At 40.5% G+C, this 20,959-nt stretch overlaps 1 protein-coding gene across 3 annotated transcripts in view; it reads right to left on the bottom strand.

The window, feature by feature from the left end:
- Window positions 1–20,959, bottom strand: part of LOC132404584 (septin-11) — a 99,475-nt gene that overhangs the window by 15,437 nt on the left and 63,079 nt on the right. For all 3 annotated transcript variants that reach the window (XM_059988843.1, XM_059988844.1, XM_059988845.1), the window contains exons 5-8: window positions 8,665–8,826; window positions 8,257–8,353; window positions 3,669–3,837; window positions 2,703–2,835 (exon numbers count right to left, since the gene is read on the bottom strand). In XM_059988843.1, the coding sequence (XP_059844826.1) occupies window positions 2,703–2,835; window positions 3,669–3,837; window positions 8,257–8,353; window positions 8,665–8,826 (561 nt within the window). The remainder of the gene's footprint in view (window positions 1–2,702; window positions 2,836–3,668; window positions 3,838–8,256; window positions 8,354–8,664; window positions 8,827–20,959) is intronic.

Below are 20,959 nucleotides of genomic sequence, written 5' to 3'. Positions count from 1 at the left end.
AATTCTTGACATTTAATCCAAGAAAACATTCCTAGTCTTGGGTCAGTTAGGATCACTACTTTATTTTAAGAATGTGAAATGTCAGAATAATAGTAGAGAGAATGATTTACTTCAGCTTTTATTTCTTTCATCATGTTCCCAGTGGGTTAGAAGTTTACATACACTTTGTTAGTACTTGGTAGCATTGCCTTTAAATTGTTTAACTTGGGTCAAACATTTTGGGTAGCCTTCCACAAGCTTCTCACAATAAGTTGCTGGAATTTTGTTCCATTTCTCAGGCAGAACTGGTGTAACTGAGTCAGGTTTGTAGGCCTCCTTGCTCGCACAAGCTTTGTCAGTTCTACCCACAAATTTTCTATCTGATTGAGGTCAGGGCTTTGTGATGGCCACTCCAATACCTTGATTTTGTTGTCCTTAAGCAATTTTGCCACAACTTTAGAGGTATGCTTGGGGTCATTGTCCATTTGTGACCGTTTTAACTTCCTGGTTGTCTTGAGATGTTGCTTCAATATACCCACATAATTTTCCTTCCTCACGATGCCATATATTTTGCGAAGTGCACCAGTCCCTCCTGCAGCAAAGCACCCCCACAACATGATGCTGCTGCTCCCATGCTTCACGGTTGGGATGGTGTTCTTTGGCTTGCAAGCCTCACCCTTTTTCCTCCAAACATAATGATGGTCATTATGACCAAACAGTTCAATTTTTGTTTCATCAGACCAGAGGACATTTCTCCAAAAAGTAAGATCTTTGTCCCCATGTGCACTTGCAAACTGTAGTCTGGCTTTTTTAAGGCCATTTTGGAGCAGTGGCTTCTTCCTTGCTGAGCAGCCTTTCAGGTTATGTCGATATAAGACTCGTTTTACTGTGGCTATAGATACATGTCTACCTGTTACCTCCAGCATCTTTACAAGGTCCTTTGCTGTTGTACTGGGATTGATTTGCACTTTTTGTGTCATAGTACGTTCATCTCTAGGAGGCAGAATGCGTCTCCTTCCTGAGCGGTATGACGGCTGTGTGGTCCTGTGGTGTTTATACTTGTGCTTTATTGTTTGTACAGATGAACGTGGTACCTTCAGGTGTTTGGAAACTGGTCCCAAGGATGAACCAGACTTATGGAGGTCCACAATTTTTTTTTCCCCGAGGTCTTGGCTGATTTCTTTTGATTTTGTTTGTAAACTTCTGGCCCACTGGAATTGTGATCTAGTCAATTAAAAGTGAAATAATCTGTCTGTAAACAATTGTTAGAAAAATTACTCGTTTCATGCACAAAGTAGATGTCCTCAACTTCTTGCCAAAACTATAGCTTGCTAATATGAAATCTGTGGAGTGGTTAAACAGTGAATTTTAATGACTTCAACCTAAGTGTATGTAAACTTCCGACTTCAACTGTAGTCTAACTCAAGGAACACAACCCCTTTCATTTGAAAGAGGTTGCTAAACTTGATCAAGAAGTGCAATTGCTTTTTAGTTTCACTTAGCGCTTTCTATTAAAGTACTTTTAAATGTGAGAAATTAACCCCAATCCGTTTTTAGATGTCTCTGACTATCAGATATTTAATAAAGTTGCAGGGCAGATGGCCCAGGGTGCATTTCAGGCCTAGTTGTGCTTGTGACTCACTCTGTCCTGTGGATAATGATAACAGCCAGGTTTCAGCATGGCTGCAGGGAATGCAAGTGCAACAGGACAGAGGTTTAAAAAAAAAACTTCTTTTCTTTCAAAATGGAAGCAAAACATAACAATATAAACATTAGTACTCTATGCATGATTTTCTTGTCTGTAATCCATACACTGTGCCTGGCTTCCACTGTGGGAAAAATCCATTGATCAATCCCCACAAAGAAATACTTCAAGGTGATAAAGTGGCATTCAAAGGGGAAGGGTACAGCAGCAGAGCTAGTACAGTTACTGCTCACAGCTCCAGCCTCCAAGGCTGCTGAGATAGCGTCTGTACCACGACTATGTAAGTATCCTCTATGGATCCCATTTTTAACCACGTTCCAAGGGCCATTGTAAATTGCCTCTAATAGTGCTGCTGAAACTCAGTGACTACTTATCGATGGCAAACACAGCAAAGGAAACAACTAAATTCTTTATTAACAACACAGTCCAGATCGAGGTGGTGGGGTCCAGGCCCCATACCAAAGCAACAGAACCCAATGTTTGAACGGAGGTTTAAGCACTGAGCCTGATTGAAAAGGTCAGGGTGTTGGGGCTGGAGACGTGAGATGTGCCGGTTCAACATGCTACCCCGCAATGTTTATTCGGCTCTGTGCTGAACTGGGGTTGTGACTTTCTGCCTGTGGACAGACTCTCTTTTGTGTACTTCAATTCTAAATACTATTTGCTTGCTTTTACTGTTTGCATGATTGGTGTTTCTCCCCCCTCTGCACATCAGGTGCTTGTCGGTCCTCTTTTTTTAAAAAATGGGTTCTTTTAGGTTTTATTGCTTGTGGCTGCCTGCAAGGAGATGAATCTCAAGGTCGTATAATGGATATATACTTCGATAATAGATGTATAGGTGTGTAATACAATCAGGCCAGGGTGTGTTGATATGAAAATGGAAAGAATACAAGATTAGTGGAGGATTAATGTAAATAGCTTGTTTGTCAATGCAGCCTTGATGGGTCAGTGGCCCGTTTCTGTGCTGTATGACTCCATGATTTCATGTTAACGTGCAATTCAGCAGGTACAGTTATACCTCTTTCTCAGCCTCCTTCAGCTCAGACTCCTTCTCTTTTACCCTCATGACAAACATTTGTCTCATCTCTTCCTCCTTTTTCTGCAGCTCAGTTAAGAATTCATTTCTCTTTGCCTCATAAGTTTCCTGCAAACTTCAAAACAAACAGAAGCAATCAGAAAGACTCAGTTTCTACAACAAGTGTGCATTCATGCTCTTCAGCAAAATCTACAAGGCATACTGCTTGCCTCATCCTAAATTTGGGATTTAAAATATAATTACTATCCATCATGAAAATGAAAAGCCTTGGTAACAAAATTTTAATATATGCCACAGTTGTTAAGAAAATGGAGTACAGAAATGCATTTTTAAACAAAAATCTAGTCACTGCACACACACAGTACATTAACAAAGAGCTTGGATTATAGTCTGAGAACACATTGCATTGGCTAATCAACAATGCCATTACCACACAGCTCAAAAGCAAAAAGCTTCAACTGACAAATTTATTGTGAATATGATAATGTAAAACATATGCATACACATAAAAACAGGATCAGAATAAAATTATATAACTCTTATACAAGGATCCTGAAGGCAGCGTGTTATCTTTGCATCATATGATGTAAATGCAGTGTTTCAACACTGATTCCTAATATATTAGCTGGACAGTATTCTTCATCAGAATTAAAACTTGGAATTAACCATTTTTTTCCAGAAATCAAAGCTCTTATTTGAAGTTACTCTAGCTTGCTGTGTATTTGTATAAGCTACCATATGTTCTTACTAAAAACTATAATCCAATGCCTTGCTGTCATACAATGGCAAGCCACATCGGTAGAAAAATTTGCCATGAACAATCATGGTCCTGGAAGGACCATGATCACCCATGTTATATAACATGGCACATAATGAACAAATAATTACACTAGATAATTTCATGCTTAAAGTATCAAACCTCAACACTTAGATCTACTAGTTCTGTACCTGAAAGGTTTGCTGTCAGGATCAGTGTCTTTAAATCCCATTTCCTCCAGCTTACATCGTCTGTACAGTTCGTAATGACGTGCATGTGTCTGCTCCCTCAGATCCTCCATATTTACACGAATCAGCATTTCACGGAGCTTCACAAAGTCACAGTGATTTTCATTTTCCACTATAAAAAGTAATATATATTTCCAAAAATAGAAATAAAAAGAAGTAAATAAGACATTTGTTTTGGCAGCAACTGTTTTCCGACTACAATTTCTAAAGCATATCAATTCTACACGTTCCATAAATGATTGAAGCTCAGATCGCAAATAAAACTTGACATGGTCCAGGAACAGCATACAAGAGTCAGGCTGTTTGTTATTCCTAACTTAAAGCATCGTGTGCAGTTTTGGTCTAACTATAGGATGCAATTGCAATGAAGGGGATTCATCAGAATATTGCCTGGATTGGGGAACCTTAAGTATGGGGAGGGAATGAAAAGGCTGGGCTTGTTTTTCCTGGAATGGAGGGGTGATGTGATAGAAAAGGCTAGGATGGGGTAGAGAGTCAAAACCTCTCTCCCACCAGTCGGGCTAGCAAAAACAAGGAGGGATAGGTTTAAAGTAAAAGAAAGGATCTTAAAAAACTATCTGAGTTTGAATGACGATATATTTTCACACACACACACACACACGTTAATGTCTGGAATGTACTGCCAAAGGTTGTGGAATCAGAAACAATTAATCTAATTAAGAGGCATTTAAGCACTTCAGACACTTAAACAGACAAGGTTTGGAAAGATATGGCCCTAATACTGTACAGACAAACATGATGAGTGCAGACAGGTTGGCCTAAGAGCCTATATCTACGCTGTTCAACTATCATTACATGTACTTTGTTAAAACCTTTATAGAACTAGTCCATAAACTTTGAGGGTGGTGGAGGGGTGTCATGTTTGGGCATTACAGGCATTAACACTTTGCCTACATGTAAATGTCAGGAATGCACAGCCTGGGCTGGTGGCAGAGGGGAGACATCAGGGACTTTATTTAGATAGGCACATGAATATGGGGTAAATGGAGCAATACAGACATTGTGTAGGCAGGAAAGACCAGTTAAGTTAGCCATTTGATTACTAATTTGGCACAACATTGTGGGCCAAAGGGCCTGTTGCGCTGTACTGCTCCACGTTCTGTTTTGTTGTATTTATCCATTTACTGTCCTTAAGGTGGCAGTGCTGAGCCTCTGGCAGTCCATGCTCCTCGAGTGGCGCTGAATCTCACGTTTTAGATCCTGATAAGGAAATTTACTACTATTCTTTTCACAGCAGGCTGATGTGGGATTTTAAATCAGAACACACTCAAAACTCAGCGCAGTATGGCCAAAGGTCTTAGACCCAAATCATTAACTGTTTCTCTTTCCACAAATGTTTTCAGCCTTTTCTGTTTTTAATTTCAGATTTCTGGCGTCTGCACTTTCCTTTGAATTTTCAGGGTTTGTGATTCGAAAGGGAGCCCGCAGATGGTATGTTCCCTTCAGTTTGCTGACTTGCAATTATCAGGCAGTTTTCAGACATTTTTCCAGGCTGGTTTATGGAGCTGAAAGGCAGACAGGGTTGTCCAACTATACAACTTTGTAAACCAGGTTTTTTTTAAAAAGGACCTTTACAGCATTTAATAATCACAGGAATTATCTCTGCATTAACCAAAGTGTAATATATTCCAGGCTCAGAAGAGGAAGGCAATTTCCCCCAGCATCTTGGCCACTAGAGGCTTACGAGGTGGTGCTGAAATGCCTTAGGGGAAAAAAACTGTATTTCGTTCTCTAAACACAATGTGCTGGGGGTGGAGCCTACAGGGTGCCAATCAAACAAGCTGGTTTGACCTGGATGATGTCAAACTGTGCCAAATCAGACACGTGAAGAATACTCCATCACTTTGCTTTATGACTTGCAGCTAACACATTGAGAGACTTTGGGGGAGGTTGGATCACTCACTGAAAGGCACCCAGCTTCTGACATTCTTTTTGTAGACATGATGTTTATGCAGCTGGTCCATGCATGGATAAATAGGATAATAATTTTAAATTCTTTTTTCACAACAAAACAAACAAATTTTTTCTATAATTAGGTATTATGCTGAAATATACCAGATCTCTTCTCACTTGGGCTTAGCAAAGCAAATATTTTAAATTCCTTGTGTTTTTAAAGCTGTAATTTGAAACTGCCCAAGGATTATTCTGAAAGAAACCACCATTGAAACTTGCTACGGAGGAAATTTTCAGATAATTTTTCAGGCCAGTTTATGGAGCTGAAAGGCAAGCAGGGTTGTTCAACTATACAACTTTATAAAAGCATATTTTTTTAAAAAAAAAGACCTTTACAACATTTAATAATTGCAGGAATTATTACTACATTACCCAGCATGTAACACATGCCATGCTCAGAAGAGGAAGGCAATTTCCCCCAGCATCTTGGTCACTACATCTGTAGCTCTACAGACTTTATCACTTATCAATGAAGAAAATGCCAAAATTACCATTTAAAACTTACTCTAAAACAAAACTCAAGAATTTGATCTGTTCACCAAGTTTGATATTTTACAACATTTGCACATAACCAGTAGTTTAAAGCTCTTGAGTAGAAGCTACAAGTACTTGCTAAAGTAATTCTCTTGAATAATTTGCAGGCAAAACTGGAGAACCCCAAGATCAGCAGCTATATGCACACGCAATCAAATGATTACTCTCTTTAATTACAATATTTTGTAAGCGCCCAATGTACCAACTGGTACAACATAAACAATGCTCCAACCAACCCATATCATTCGATCCAGAATTGGTTTATTTCTAACTGTGAAAAAGGATGTTAACTTTTCTTAAAACATATCAAATTTATCAGTTAAAGTTTCCAATGCAGTTACAAATAATGACAGAGAACAAGTATTACTGAGAAGATAACTCGATTTTGCAATTGCCCTTTCCATCGTTGTTGACAAGAAACTCAAGGAGGTTAGACAAATAGATTGTCTTGTAAAAGTATTCAAGCCCCAACCCTTTGTTTACATAAACATGTATTACAACCAGGGATTTTGATAAATTTAACTGAGAAATTTTATTTGTGAATCACATACTTTTCCACCCACAGTAGAGCCCCATAAAAACCTAGAAAATTGTAAAGTGTGAAAAAATAAAATTTCAAAAACTGAAATGTCAGCAGTTCAAAAGTATTCGTCGCCCTTTGCTCATTACTTAGTTGAACCACCTCTCGCAGTTTCTACAGCCAGTAGACTTTTTGGATAAGTCTACATTAGCTTTGCGCAACCTGATGGAACAAGATTTGCCCATTCCTCATTACGAAATTGCTCAAACTGTGCTAGGTTAATTGGAGAGTGTCAGTGGACAGCAATCTACAGATCTTGCCAGAGATGTTCGATCAGGTTAAGGTTAGGACTCTGACTGGGCCATTCAGGGACATCAATTTTCTTCATTTGAAGCCACTCCATGGTTGCTCTGGCAGTGTTTTGGGTTGTTGTCTTACTGAAAGACAAACTTGCTCCCCAGTTTAAGCTTCCTAGCAGAAGCTAGCGAGTTTTTATCCATGATCTGTCTGTATTTAGCAACATTCCAGACCAGATTTCCATTCCCTGCAGCTGAAAAGCATCTCGATAGCATGATGCTACCTCCACCATACTTTATAGCAGGGATGGTGTTACCTGGCTGATGCACAGTATTAGATTTATGGCACACCTACTGCTTAGTGTTGAGGCCAGAAAGTTCCAACCATCCACTGGACTGACTTCCACATCTTTACAGGATCTTCTACATAACATTTCGCAAAATCTTTATGGGCTAGGATATGCTTTTTTTTAAAAAAAAGTCTGGACTTCTTCCTTGCCACTCTTCCATAAATACCCTTTTTGTGCAAAGCCTTACAGATTATGGAGCCATGAACTTCATCTCCAGATGCAGCCGCTGACTTCTGCAGCTCCTTCAGAGTGACTCTTAGCGTCTCTGTAGCCTCCCTTACAAGTGCCATTCTTCTCCAGTAACTAAGTTTAGAAGGGCAGCCTGCCCTAGGAGTGTGGCTGTGGTTTCCACTTTTTCACTATGGACTGTACTGAGCTCAGAGGCATGTACCCTTCCCCAGATTTGTGTTCAACTATTATCATTCTCCTGGCTTGTCTTGAATGCTCTGTTGTCTGCGTTTTGGTTTGGTTTACTGAAAATCTACCATATTGTTGGACCTTACAGAGAGAGGGAGAATTGATTCTTATGATATCAGAGAAAACAGCTAATCCTCCAATTTTCTACATCAACAAATTGGGTGAGTTGGTAAGTTGCACCTGAGGAAAGTTAGCATAGTAATTACAAAATAGATGAATACTTTTTCTGACTCACAATTTTGGTTTTTACTTTTTTAGTAAATTGTTGACAGATTTTGGAATTTTTCTTTTTATTTAACATGACGCACAATGTTTTGTAGATTAGTTTAAAAATATCCTACTTCAATGCATTTTAAATTTAGAGGGTAAAATGTGGAAATACTCGTGGGGGCTGCTGAATACTTTTTCAAGGCACTGTCTATCTTCTTATTCAAACGTACCCTGTACTATTCCCCAGGGATATTGTCGAGCTTTTGCCATTTTATTCCCAATCTTTATTTCTTCAGTGCTGCCAACAACAGCAAATGGAAGATGACCCTGCAAAAAACAAAAGTGGAAGTGAGCTCTTCCTGAATCAGCCTACGAGAGAGCCAATGACAGCAAAACACTCCACTATTATTTCCCTCGATATACTTTTGTCAAAACCCTATGGCTTTCAAGTGAAAATAATAATTTAGGAAAAAAATATATAATTCTACAAGGGCAATACTGCTATGTCCAATTCTGTTAGACAAATATATTTATAAAATTCATGTTTAAAAATATTACAATACACAAAATATTTATTTAGGTAATAAAAGAATTGGGTTATTAATGCTCATCTCAACCAGACCAGTATTACAACCTACATTCATTGTTGAATTGATTTCTGCGACAGTTTCATCATCCGTTGGGAACTGGTAAATCTGTACGCCATTACTAACTAATTCACTCATGATTTTGATCTTGAATTTATGTAGTTCACTCTTTGAGATTGTGTCCGCTTTGGCAATGATGGGGACTATATTCACCTGCAAAAAAAAGAGTAAACTTGGTGTTTCTTTGTACAACGATCACATCCTTACAACTGCATAATACTTCCTTCCACACTTTAAGGGCAACTTAATACCCCTTAACTAGCTCCTGAACCAGAGTGGTTAACTTTACTCATCCCAACATTCAACCAATTCCACAAACTATAGACTCACTTTCAAGGACTCTATAAACGCATGTTCATTTATTATTACTTTGGCGTTTTTTTTCCTGTTTTGTAGTATGTATACAATTTGTTGTCTTTTGCATATTGTCTTGGTGTGCAGTTTTTTATTGATTCTATTATGTTTCTTTGTAATCACTGTGAATGTCCACAAGGAAATGAATTTCAGGGTAGTATTGGTGACGCACATGTTCTTTGATAATAAATTTACTTTGATCTTTAAAATTATTGCAAAACAAGAAATTGCATTAAAATTGCACCAATTTCTGAATAATGTTAATCTGGTGAGCAATTGATTTATACTTGTGTGTTGCACCTACGCCGTAGGTATCGCGTATCCTACGCCATAGGGTGACATGCACCTCTCCAGAAAGGTTACTCATGTGTCGCGGCGACACAGACCGCAACAACTGTGATTGGTCCACTTAGTGGCATCGCATTTCCGGTTGCTTCTTCTCTGTCATGTTTGTAGGCTGTGCGTACACCGATACAAAATAGATAAACCAAATGGTCAAATCTTCCTGTTGAGATGCGAAAATGTTTTGAATGCATTTCCTCGTCCACGTCTCTCATGAAAAAACTCAGTGACATAGAAACCCCACCGCCAACTAGCGTTTTGGCGCACACTAACGCATGTTCGCTACCATGTAGAGCAACACAGAAGTGGAAAATCAGGGTTACAACGTAGGCTGCGGCGTAGCCCGTACACACAAGTATAAATCAGCCTTTAGCACACTTTCACTTATGTTACAACATAATCTATCCATTCTTTGTTTGGAATGGAAATAAGTGCCCAGAAAACCAAGCTCATAGCAAATGCCAACGGTGCCATCACAACAGACATCTCGGTCAATGGTCAGAAACCTGAGACAGTGCAGCAGTTCAAATACCTGGGGGAGACCATCAGTGATGAAGGATCAAGACCAGAAGTCCCGGCGAGAACCACACAGACAACGACTGCACTATCCAAACTCAAGACAATATGGAGGGACAGCAACATCACCATGAAGTACAAGATCAGACTCCTGCGTGTATTGGTATTCTCCATCTTCCTGTATGCATGTGAGACATGGACCCTCACAGCAGAGCTACAGAGGAAGATACAGGCACTGGAAATGAGATGCTATCGCAACATCGTGGACATCTCATACTTGGACCACATCACAAACGAGCAGGTCCGCAAGACCATCCAGCACCACATTGGCCCTCGTGAAGACCTTCTCACAACGGTGAAGAAAAGAAAGCTGAGATGGTACGGCCACGTAACAAGATCCAGTGGCCTTGCAAAGACCATTCTACAAGGAACTGAGGGGAGAAGAAGGAGAGGCAGACAGAGGAAAAGATGGATGGACATCATCAACAAATGGACAGGAAAAACACTTGCAGTGACCCAGGCTCTGGCACACAACCATGACAGTTGGAACAGACTGATGCAAAGCTTGTCATGACGGCACCCCGACGACTCCACCAGGAGTTAAGGGCGCAAGGCAAGGCAAATCTATCCATGAAAGACAACCTTATACAAAGAACCTACCTCCAGTTCTACCTTCTCAATAATATTTGCTGTAAACAAAGGTGTTTTGTTCTTGATTAAAACTCCCTCTTCGCAAGGGGTGAACAATGACCAAAAGCAAGTGGTTCTTCATCTTTCTAATCAAAGCTCTGGTTTTAAGACAACAGCTATCGAGGGAGAGAAAGAATTCAGGACTGAAGCACAGAGGTACATAGAGAGGCATTTACATGTTGGTGATGGTTTTAAATCAGTAGTGTGCTAAAAGCAGCACGAGACATGGCAAATGTCTAATCTCAGATTGCGCAAGATCACATCCAACAGTGCCGAGGTCATGCAATGTTTCCCGTCTGGAAAATTTGGTCAAGGGCTACAAAATCTTGATCTTGGACAGGACCTCCCTCCTATGGAGTGCAATCTGGGCCTTGGATGGAACCACGTTACTAAGAGGTGGGGGTCGAGGGAGAAAGATTTGAGAGGGAAAGACTGACTGTTGGGGACTTCTACTGCACCTCCAATCCAACTTTACAAGAATAAGATTCACTTAAAGAATCTAAGTTATTATGAGACTTAGAATGTGACTTGCTAGAAAACACATCTGTGATTATGAACCTGAATGTCACAGAATTTCACAAAAAAACATTTACACTCCACAAAAGCCATGATCCAAGATTGTCATATTGTCCACCAAGTGTGAGAAATATATGCTGCAACTATCCTAAACATTAGGATGTAATTTTTATTTGTCAATGAACCTTCAAACCATATTTAAAACATGTCCTATGAAACCAGTGAAACCTTCAACATATTTCACAGCAACATCAAAAGTTGACACCAAACCTCAAATGAGGATACTGGGCCACATCATCGCACCTGCAGATCGTAGTTGGGGCAGTATCTTCTAGCACTTACTGTCAAGCGTTAATAACTCTGCCAATGAGCTGTCAACCTTGCAATTTTGTCTGCCATCAATTCAGTACACCCTCCACTGAGCTCAGTATCCCAGTTAAATCTAGCTCATGTCAGTGTACAGTTCCCCTCCCAAGGATTCTGGCAAGCCCTGCAAAGAAATAGTTTGATGCAGTCATCAAGGATCATAGCATGAAGAAAATCTGAATACTAGACTTTTTTTTAAAAGTAAAGTGTCGCGTGGATTCATGGATGAAAAAATGAATACCATTTCTTGGTTCAGTGGAAAGATATCGGTCATGCAGTCCAAGAAAAGTCAGCCAGAAGTACTCTCTCACACTGAGTAAGTCTTTACTCTCAGCATTTCTTTCTTCTTGTATTAATGATTAGCTAGCCTTCAGGTTTGATGGACTACATAATCACAAGGAACACTACATCTGAATGGTACTTTGTTCTCCAATCCTGTCTCAAGAGCTGAGAAGTGAACTTTGGCATGTTTCGCCTACACTGGCCCACAGCCAAAGTAAAACACTCCATAGCTGTCGCCAATCAGTTTTGAAAGCTGCATGTCTATTTTACTTCCTGCATGACTGTATGTTGAAGTTTGACATTATGTTCACATGGTTCCACTGGGATATGGTTCTGCAGAGATATGTTACTACTGATAATAGACAATAGACATATGATGTATGGTTCATCTAAAGAACAGTTCCAAGAGTGCATATTACAGCTAGAAAACACCGTTAAAATGTGGTTCTACTGGAGTACTGTTATATGGAGCTTCTAGTACTGTTAGGATGTCAAGTCAAGATTATTGTCCTTTAGCTATATACATGTATATCGTTAAACAAGACATTTCTCTGAACCAGGACGTAAAGCACAGTAGTATACTTAACACACATAATAACTTCTGAAAGCAAGGATGAAATCTACAGATAGATTACACATAAAAAACAAACTGAAGTGCATAAATTAAATACTATAGAAAGAGTGCAAGGAAGTTGCCTGGATTGGAGTGTGTGCCTTATGAGAATAGGTTGAGTGAACTTGGCCTTTACTCCTTGGACTGACAGAGGAGGGGAGGTGACCTGATAGACAGTCAGACAGACAGACTTTATTGATCCCGAGGGGAATTGGGTTTTGTTACAGTCACGCCAACCAAGAACAGTGAAGAAATATAGCAATATAAAACCATAAATAATTAAATAAAAATAAGTTAATCATGCTAAGTGGAAATAAGTCCAGGACCACCCTATTGACTCAGGGTGTCCGACACTCCGAGGGAGGAGTTGTAAAGTTTGATGGCCACAGGCAAGAATGACCTCCTATGATGCTCAGTGTTATACCTCGGTGGAATGAGTCTCTGGCTGATTGTACTCCTGTGCCTAACCAGTACATTATGGAGTGGATGGGAGACATCGTCCAAGATGGCGTGCAACTTGGACAGCATCCTCTTTTTAGACACCACCGTCAGAGAGTCCAGTTCCACCCCCACAACATCACTGGTCTTACGAATGAGTTTGTTGATTCTGTTGGAGTTTGTTACCCTCGGCCTGCTGCCCCAGCACACAACAGCAAACATGATAGCATTGACCACTACAGCCTCATAGAACATCCTCAGCATCATCCGGCAGATGTTAAAGGACCTCAGTCTCCTCAGGAAATAGAGATGGCTCTGACCCTTCTTGTAGACAGCCTCAGTGTTCTTTGGCCAGTCCAGTTTATTGTCAATAAAAACACAAAATGCTGTCAGAACTCAGCAGGCCAGACAGCATCTATGGGAGGAGGTAGTGATGACGTTTCGGGCCAAAACCCTTCATCAGGAGTGAAGTAACATGGGATGGTCGACGGAGGAGGGATGAAGTAGAGAGCTGGGAAGTGATAGGCTAAAGGGAAATGGGCTAGGGGGAAGGTGGAGAATTATGGGAAATAAAAGAGAAAGCTTTTCTCAGCTCTTCCCAGCTCTCTACTTCATTCCTCCCCCAACTTCTTATCCCCCCCCCCCCCCCGACCATCCCATGTTACTTCACTCCTGATGAAGGGTTTCAGCCTGAAACGTCATCATTACCTCCCCCCATAGATGCTGTCTGGCCTGCTGAGTTCTGCCAGCATTTTGTGTTTTTATTTATTTCCAGCATCTGCAGATTCACTCATGTTGCCAGTTTACTGTCAGTTCGTATCCCCAGGTATCTGTAATCCTCCACCATGTCCACACTGACCCCTTGGATGGAAACAGGGGTCAATGGTTTCCATCCAAGAGGTGTATAAGATGATGAGAGACATTGATTATGTGGTTAGTCAGAGGTTTTTCCCCAGGGCTGAAATAGGGGGCATAGTTTTAGGGTGCTTGGTAGGTACAAGAGGGATATCAGAGTTAAGTTTTTCCACACAGTGAGTGGTGGGTGCGTGGAATGCACTGCCATTGAAGATGGTAGAGGTGGATACAATAGGGTCTTTTAAGAGACTCTTAAAAGTATGTGAAGCTTAGAAAAATAGAGGGCTATGTGGTAGGGAAATTCTAGGCACCTTCTAGAGTAGGCTACATGGGTGGCACAGCATATGGGCTGAAGGGGCCTGTAATGCACTGGAGATTTCTATGTTTCTATATTGTAAGGTACAGAAAACAGATTAACCAGTGCCTCTTTGAATATGATGCGACAGGGAGTTCAGAAGCCTAACAGCCAGAGGGAAGAAACTGTTTGCCATCCTGACAATTCTGGTTTTTATGCTTCTTGTTTTATGTGGTTCCAAGTGCTGTGTTAATAGGGTGTAATTCTACCAAGGCACAATTCAGCCAGTGTACAATACTCTACTCAAATGTGGCACTATTGAGGAATATTCCTGATGGAATTCATAAAGATATTCCAATCCACACCTAACAAATTTTGCTTGAAGTACACGCCATACGTCAATGTTTATCCATAATCCTACCTTGTGGGTTTTTGCCCTTTATTTACCAAGACTAACTGAATAAAGAATGGGAATTACAATTTTATTTCTTTGGTTCATCTGTCAGATAGATAGGGGTAAGCCTTTAAAACTGAAACCCAATAGGGGCTTGGCTACGACAATAGAGAGGCAAAGAGATTGCATGTGGTGTGGCTGCAAGACTGTCATTTCAGGAGATTTGGGCTTTCACGTTACCCCCAAACATACAAATAGTTAAGAAACGGGGTTTTAAGGAACATTTTTTCAACATCTTAAAAAAAAACTTTTTCCCAACATCTTAAAGGAACATTCCAAAGCATTGTTTAGAGATGGAATGCCACAGCTTGGGCCTAGGCTGCATTAGTGGGGTGACTTAAATTAGGTAAGAATTTGAAGATCAGTGCTCTGTCAAGTTAATGGAGGTTCCAGATACAGGTAGCAGCAAGGCCATGGCTAGTTTTTGAAATGCAGATGAGAATTTTAAAGACTGGGATGCACATAGATCTAGAGCTACAATGGCTCGTTGAGCACAAGGGCGATGGGAATAGGACACTGTTAAAGATGAGAAGAGATTTTAGTAAGTATATGTGTGATACTATAACAGTACCTAGCATATCTAAATGAATGTGTATGATTCAGTATGTTAGTACTCTTCAGCGTGCTATTAGCATTGTTAAAACCCTAGTTATCGAGAGAAATACAGTATATATATGTCATCAAGGAATGGTCAAATATGGAGATGAACTGTGCAGCCAGTGGATCTGAACTGAAACATAGTAGGGAGAGAGAATAAGGATGACACACTTACTGACTAAATATCGGGCATATGACGTAGGAGCAGAACTCAGCCATCAAGTCTGCTCCACCATTCAATCATCACTGATTTATTATCTCTCAACCCCATCATTCTGCAACCATTGCTGCCCTCAAAAATCAAGAACCTGTCAATCTCAATTTCAAATACACCCAATGGAATCTGCTTCCACAGCTGTCTATAAACACAAATTCCACAGATTCACCACCTTATGGCTAAAGAAATTCCTCTCATCGCCGATCTAAAGGGACATCCTTGTATCAGAGGCTGTGCCTTCTGATCCTAGACTCTCTCACCATTGGAAACATCTGCTCCATATCCACTCTATCAAGGTTTTCCAATATTTGGAAGGTCTCAATGGGATTCTAGCAAGTACAGTTCCAGAGCCATCAGAAGCTCCTCTCATGTTAACCTTTTCATTTCCAGCATCATTCTCATGAACCACCTCTTGACCCTCTCCAAAACCAGCTCATCATTTCTTAGATATGGAGCACAGACTGCTCCAAATGCAATCTAACCTTTGCCTTATAAAGCCTCAGCTTTACATCCTTGGTTTTATATTCTAATCCTCTCAAAATTAATTCTTAACATTTCATTTGCCTTCCTCACCACTGACTGACTCTGCAAGTTAACCATTAGGAAATCCTGCACTGGGATTCCAAAATCACTCTCCACCTCCATTTTCTGAATTCAATGCGCCATTTAGAAAATGGTCTACACCTTTATTCTTTCCACCAAAGAACATCACACTGTAGTGTATTCCATCTGTCATTTCTTTGCCCATTTTTCTAATCTGGCCAAGTCCTCCTGCTTCCGCAACACTACCTCCCATTCCACTGATCTTTGCATTATCTACAAACTTGGCCAGAGACATAATTCCATTCTCCAGATTATTAACGTACAAAGTGGAAAGTAGCAGACCCAACCCCTATCCCAGCGGAACTCCACTCATCACCAAATAAACCCTTCTCAGGCTTCCAGTTGGATACAGGCATCAATTATAATCACAAGCAAGAGAAAATCTGTAGATGCTGGAAATCCATTAGTCACCATCAGACAACTAGAAAGGCCCCCTTTATTCCTAGTCTTTGCCTTCCGCAAGTCAGTAACCTTCTGTCCGTGCTATTACCTTTCCTGTAATGCCACGGCTCTTACCTTGTTTAGCAGCCTCATGTTCGGCACCTTGTCAAAGACCATCTAAATATCCAAATAAACAACATCCACTAACTTTCCTCTGTTTATCCTGCTTGTTATTTCCTCAAAGAAGCCATGCTGACTTCAGCTTATTTTATTGTGTGCCTCCAAGTACCCCAAACCTCACCCTTAATAATGAATGTCATCACCTTACCAACAACTGAAGTCAAGCTAAGTGCCCTATAATTTCCTGTTTTTTTGCTATCCTTATTTTTTTTAAAGAGTGGAGTGACAGTTGTGATTTTCCAGTCCTCCACACACATTCCAGAATCTAGTGATTCTTGAAAGATCATTACTAATGCCTTCATGATCTCTTCAGCTACTGTAGCTCTTTCAGAACCCTGGAATGTAGTCCACCTGATCCAGGCGACATATCTACCTTCAGACCTTTCAGCTTCCCAAGCACCTTCTCCTTAGTAATAACGACTACACTCGTTGCACCATGACACTATTGAATTTCTGGCATTCTGCTGCAGTCTTTCACAGTGAAGACTGATGCAAAGTATATATTCTGTTTGCCTGCCATTCCTTTGTTCCCCATTACTACCACTCCAGCATCATTTTGCAGCCATCTACTCATCTCTTTTACCCTTACCTGAATGAATGTTTGGTATCCTCTTAAATTATTAGCTAATTTACCTTCGTATTTCATCTATATTGCTTTTTTAGTTGACTTCTGGCAGTTTTTAAAAACTTTCTTACCCTCCAGGTTCCCACTAATTTTTGCAACATTATAAACCCTCTCTTTTAAATTTATATCTTTGACTTCCAAGATTGTCAGCCATGATTGCCTCCCTTTAGAATACTGTTTCTTCTTTGGAATGAACTGATCCTACATCTTCTGAGTTACTACCTGAAGCTCCAGCCATTGCTGCTTTGCCGTCATCCCTGCTAGTGTCCCCTTTCAATCAACTTTGGCCGGCTCCTATATCATGCCTCTGTAGTTACCTTTACTCAAATGTAATACAGGTACATCTGCTTTTAGCTTCTCAGGGTGGATTCTATTGTATTGATTACTGCCTCTTAAAGGTTTCCTCACTTCCTACTACTACTTCAAAGTGAGCCCGATTAGATTTGTCAGATGATAGCCAAAGACTCCAACAATGCCTAAAGAAATAAACAAACATTCAATAAGTGAAATGCAATGAAAGGTGTGGTACTTGGATTCACTGGAGAGATCAAAAGAAAGACAGACAGAGCCTGGGCACATCACTTGTTTGCACCCGCCCATCTGGCTGCATAAATGTGCCTAAACACTCAAAACCAAAAGATCACAGTTCCAAACAATGCATTCCATAAGAACTCCATGAGGAAAGGCCATCTGAGATAGGGTGACTATCTGTAATCTCAAATTAAATAGGAGCTGTAGCAATAAGTCAGTTAGAAAAATTTTGAAATCTTGATTATTATATCAACACTTCTTTTGGGAATTTTTTTTTACAATGGGTAGAAGATGAACCATTATTGACCATGATATTGTATATAATAGTCATACTATTTGAAATATCTAAAGTGATCTGAATAGGCTGTTTCTTTTGATGAGGTTCAAATTTCAAAGTAAAATTTATTATCAGAGTAATTGACAGAGTCATTGACAGAGTAATTGTCATTGTCATCACATACAACCCTGAGATTCATTTTCTGCAAGCATAATTAGCAAATCCACAGAACAGTAACTATAAACAGGATCAATGAATAACCAACTGTGCAAATGCAAATATAAATCAATAGCAATAAATAAAGAGCATGAAATAACATGATAAAGAGCCCTTAAAGTGAGACCATCGGTTGAAGGAAAACCAGAAACAGAATGAGTGTAGTTATTCCCTTTTGTTCAAGAGCTGTGGTGTAGTAATTGTTCTGGATCCTGGTGGTGCGAGGTATTTGAACCTTCTACCTGATGGCAGCAGTGAAAAAAGAGCATGGCCTGGGTGGTGAGGGTCGTTAATGAGTGATGCTGTTTTTCTACGGCAACATTTTATGTAGATATGCTCAACTGTTGTGAGGATTTTACCATGGTGTACTGGGCTGAATCCACTACCTTTTATAGGATTTTCCACTCAAAAGCATTTGTGTTCCCATACCAGGCCGTAATGTTTAACACGTAAATGTAATCACAATGACAAGTTACTACAATGTAACATAGCATTGCAGTAACTTTTAAATGATCAACAATTAAAGCAATGAGTTTTCTTTATATAATTTTTATTTAGAGGTAGCATAGTAACAAATCCTTCTGGCCCAGTGAGCCTTTGCTGCCCAGTTAGAGCCATGTGACCATTAACCTACTAATCCCTACATCTTTGAAATGTGGGAGGCTGCCCAATGGTCACGGGGGAGAACGAGCATTCTCCTCAGACAGCAGCACAACTGTAGCTCTGCTGCTGGCATTGACATAACATTACATTAGAAACAGAAAACCTACAGCACAATACAGGCCCTTTGGCCCACAATGCTAGGTCAAACATGTTCTTACTTCAGAAATTACCAAGGGTTACCCATAGCCCTCTATTTTTCCAAGCTCCATGTACCTTTCCAGGAGTCTCTTAAAAGATCCTATTGTATCTGCTTCCACCACCGACCCCGGCAGCCCACTCCACGCACTCACCACTCTCTAAGTAAAAAAACTTACCCCTGACATCCACTCTGTACCTATTTCCAAGCACCTTAAAACTGTGCCCTCTTGTGCTAGCCATTTCAGCCCTGGGAAAAAGCCTCTGACTATCTACACGATCAATGCCTCTCATCAACTTATACACCTCTATCAGGTCATCTCTCATCCTCCGTCGCTCCAAGGAGAAAAGGCTGAGTTCACTTAACCTATTCTTGTAAGGGATGCTCCCCAATCCAGGCAACAGCCTTGTAAATCTCCTCTGCACCCTTTCTATAGTTTCCACATACTTCCTCTAAAGAGGTGAACAGAAATGAGCACAGTACTCCAGGTGGGGTCTGACCAGGGTCCTATATAGCTGTAACATTAGCTCTCAGCTCTTGAACTCAATCCCACAGTTGATGAAGGCCAATGCACTGTCTACCTGCACAGCAACCTAGAGTGTCCTGTGGACACGGACCCCAAGATCCCTCTGATCCTCCACACTACCAAGAGTCTGACCATTAATACTATATTCTGCCATCATAGCTGACCTATCAAAATGAACCACCTCGCACTTATCTTAGTTGAACTCCATCTGTCACTTCTCAACCCAGTTTTGTATCCTATCAATGACCCGCTGTAACTTCTGACAGCCTTCCACACTATCCACAACACCCCCAACCTTTGTGTCATTAGCAAATTTACTAACCCATCCCTCTACTTCCTCATCCAGGTCATTTATAAAAATCACAAAGAGGAGGGGCCCCAGGGGCCCTCTGAGGCACACCACTGGTCACCGACCTCCATGCAGAATGTGACCCGTCTACAACTACTCTTTTCCTTCTGTGAGCAAGCTAATTCTGGATCCACAAAGCAAGGTCCCCTTGGATCCCTTGCCTCCTTACTTTCTCTATAAGCCTTGCATGGGGTACCTTGTCAAATGCCTTGCTGAAATCGATATACACTACATCTACTGCTCTACCTTCAATGAGTTTAGTCACATCCTCAAAAAAAAAATCAATCAGGCTCGTAAGGCACGACATGCCTTTGACAAAGCCATGCTGACTATTCCTAATCAGATTATGCCTATCCAAATGTTCATAAATTCCGCCTCTCAGGATCTTCTCCATTAACTTACCAACCACTGAAGTAAGATTCATTGGTCTATAATTTCCTGGGCTATCCCTACTCCCTTTCTTCAATAGTACAACAACATCCGCAACCCTCCAATCCTCCAGAACCTCTCTTGTCCCCATTGATGATGCAAAGATCATTGCCAGAAGGTCAACAATCTCCTCCCTCGCCTCCCACAGTAGCCTAGGGTACATCTCATCTGGTCCCAGTGACTTATTCAACTTGATGCCTTTCCAGCACATCCTCTTTCTTAATATCTACATGCTCAAGCTTTTCAGTCCATTGTAAGTCATCCCTACAATCGCCAAGATCCTTTTCTGTAGTGAATACTGAAGCAAAATATTCATTAAGTATCTCTGCTATCTCCTCCAGTTTCATACACACTATTCCACTGTCTCACTTGACTGGTCCAATTCTCTCACGTCTTGTTCTTGCTCTTCACATACTTGTAGAATGCTTTGAAGTTTTCCTTAAACCTGCTCACCAAGCCCTTCCCATGGCCCATTCTGGCTCTCCTAATTTCCTTCTTAAGCTTTTCCGGCTAGTCTTTTAATTTTCTAGATCTCTATCATTACCCAGTTTTTTGAACCTTTCGTAAGCATTTTGATACAACAGGGTCTTTTAAGAGACTTTTGGATACGTACATGGAGTTTAGAAAACTAGAGGGCTATGGGTAAGCCAGTAATTTCTAAGGTAGGGACATGTAGAGCACAACTTTGAGGGCCGAAGGGCTGGTATTGTGCTGTAGGTTTTCTATGGTTCTTCTTGACTAGATTTTCAGCCTTTGTACACCATGGTTCCTTTACCCTACCATCCTTTCCCTGTCTCAATGGAACATATCAATGTAGAACACCACACAAATATCC

Source organism: Hypanus sabinus, chromosome 14 (assembly GCF_030144855.1).
Source record: "Hypanus sabinus isolate sHypSab1 chromosome 14, sHypSab1.hap1, whole genome shotgun sequence".
Lineage (NCBI taxonomy): Eukaryota > Metazoa > Chordata > Chondrichthyes > Myliobatiformes > Dasyatidae > Hypanus > Hypanus sabinus.
This window is presented reverse-complemented; position numbering and strand designations above follow the sequence as displayed.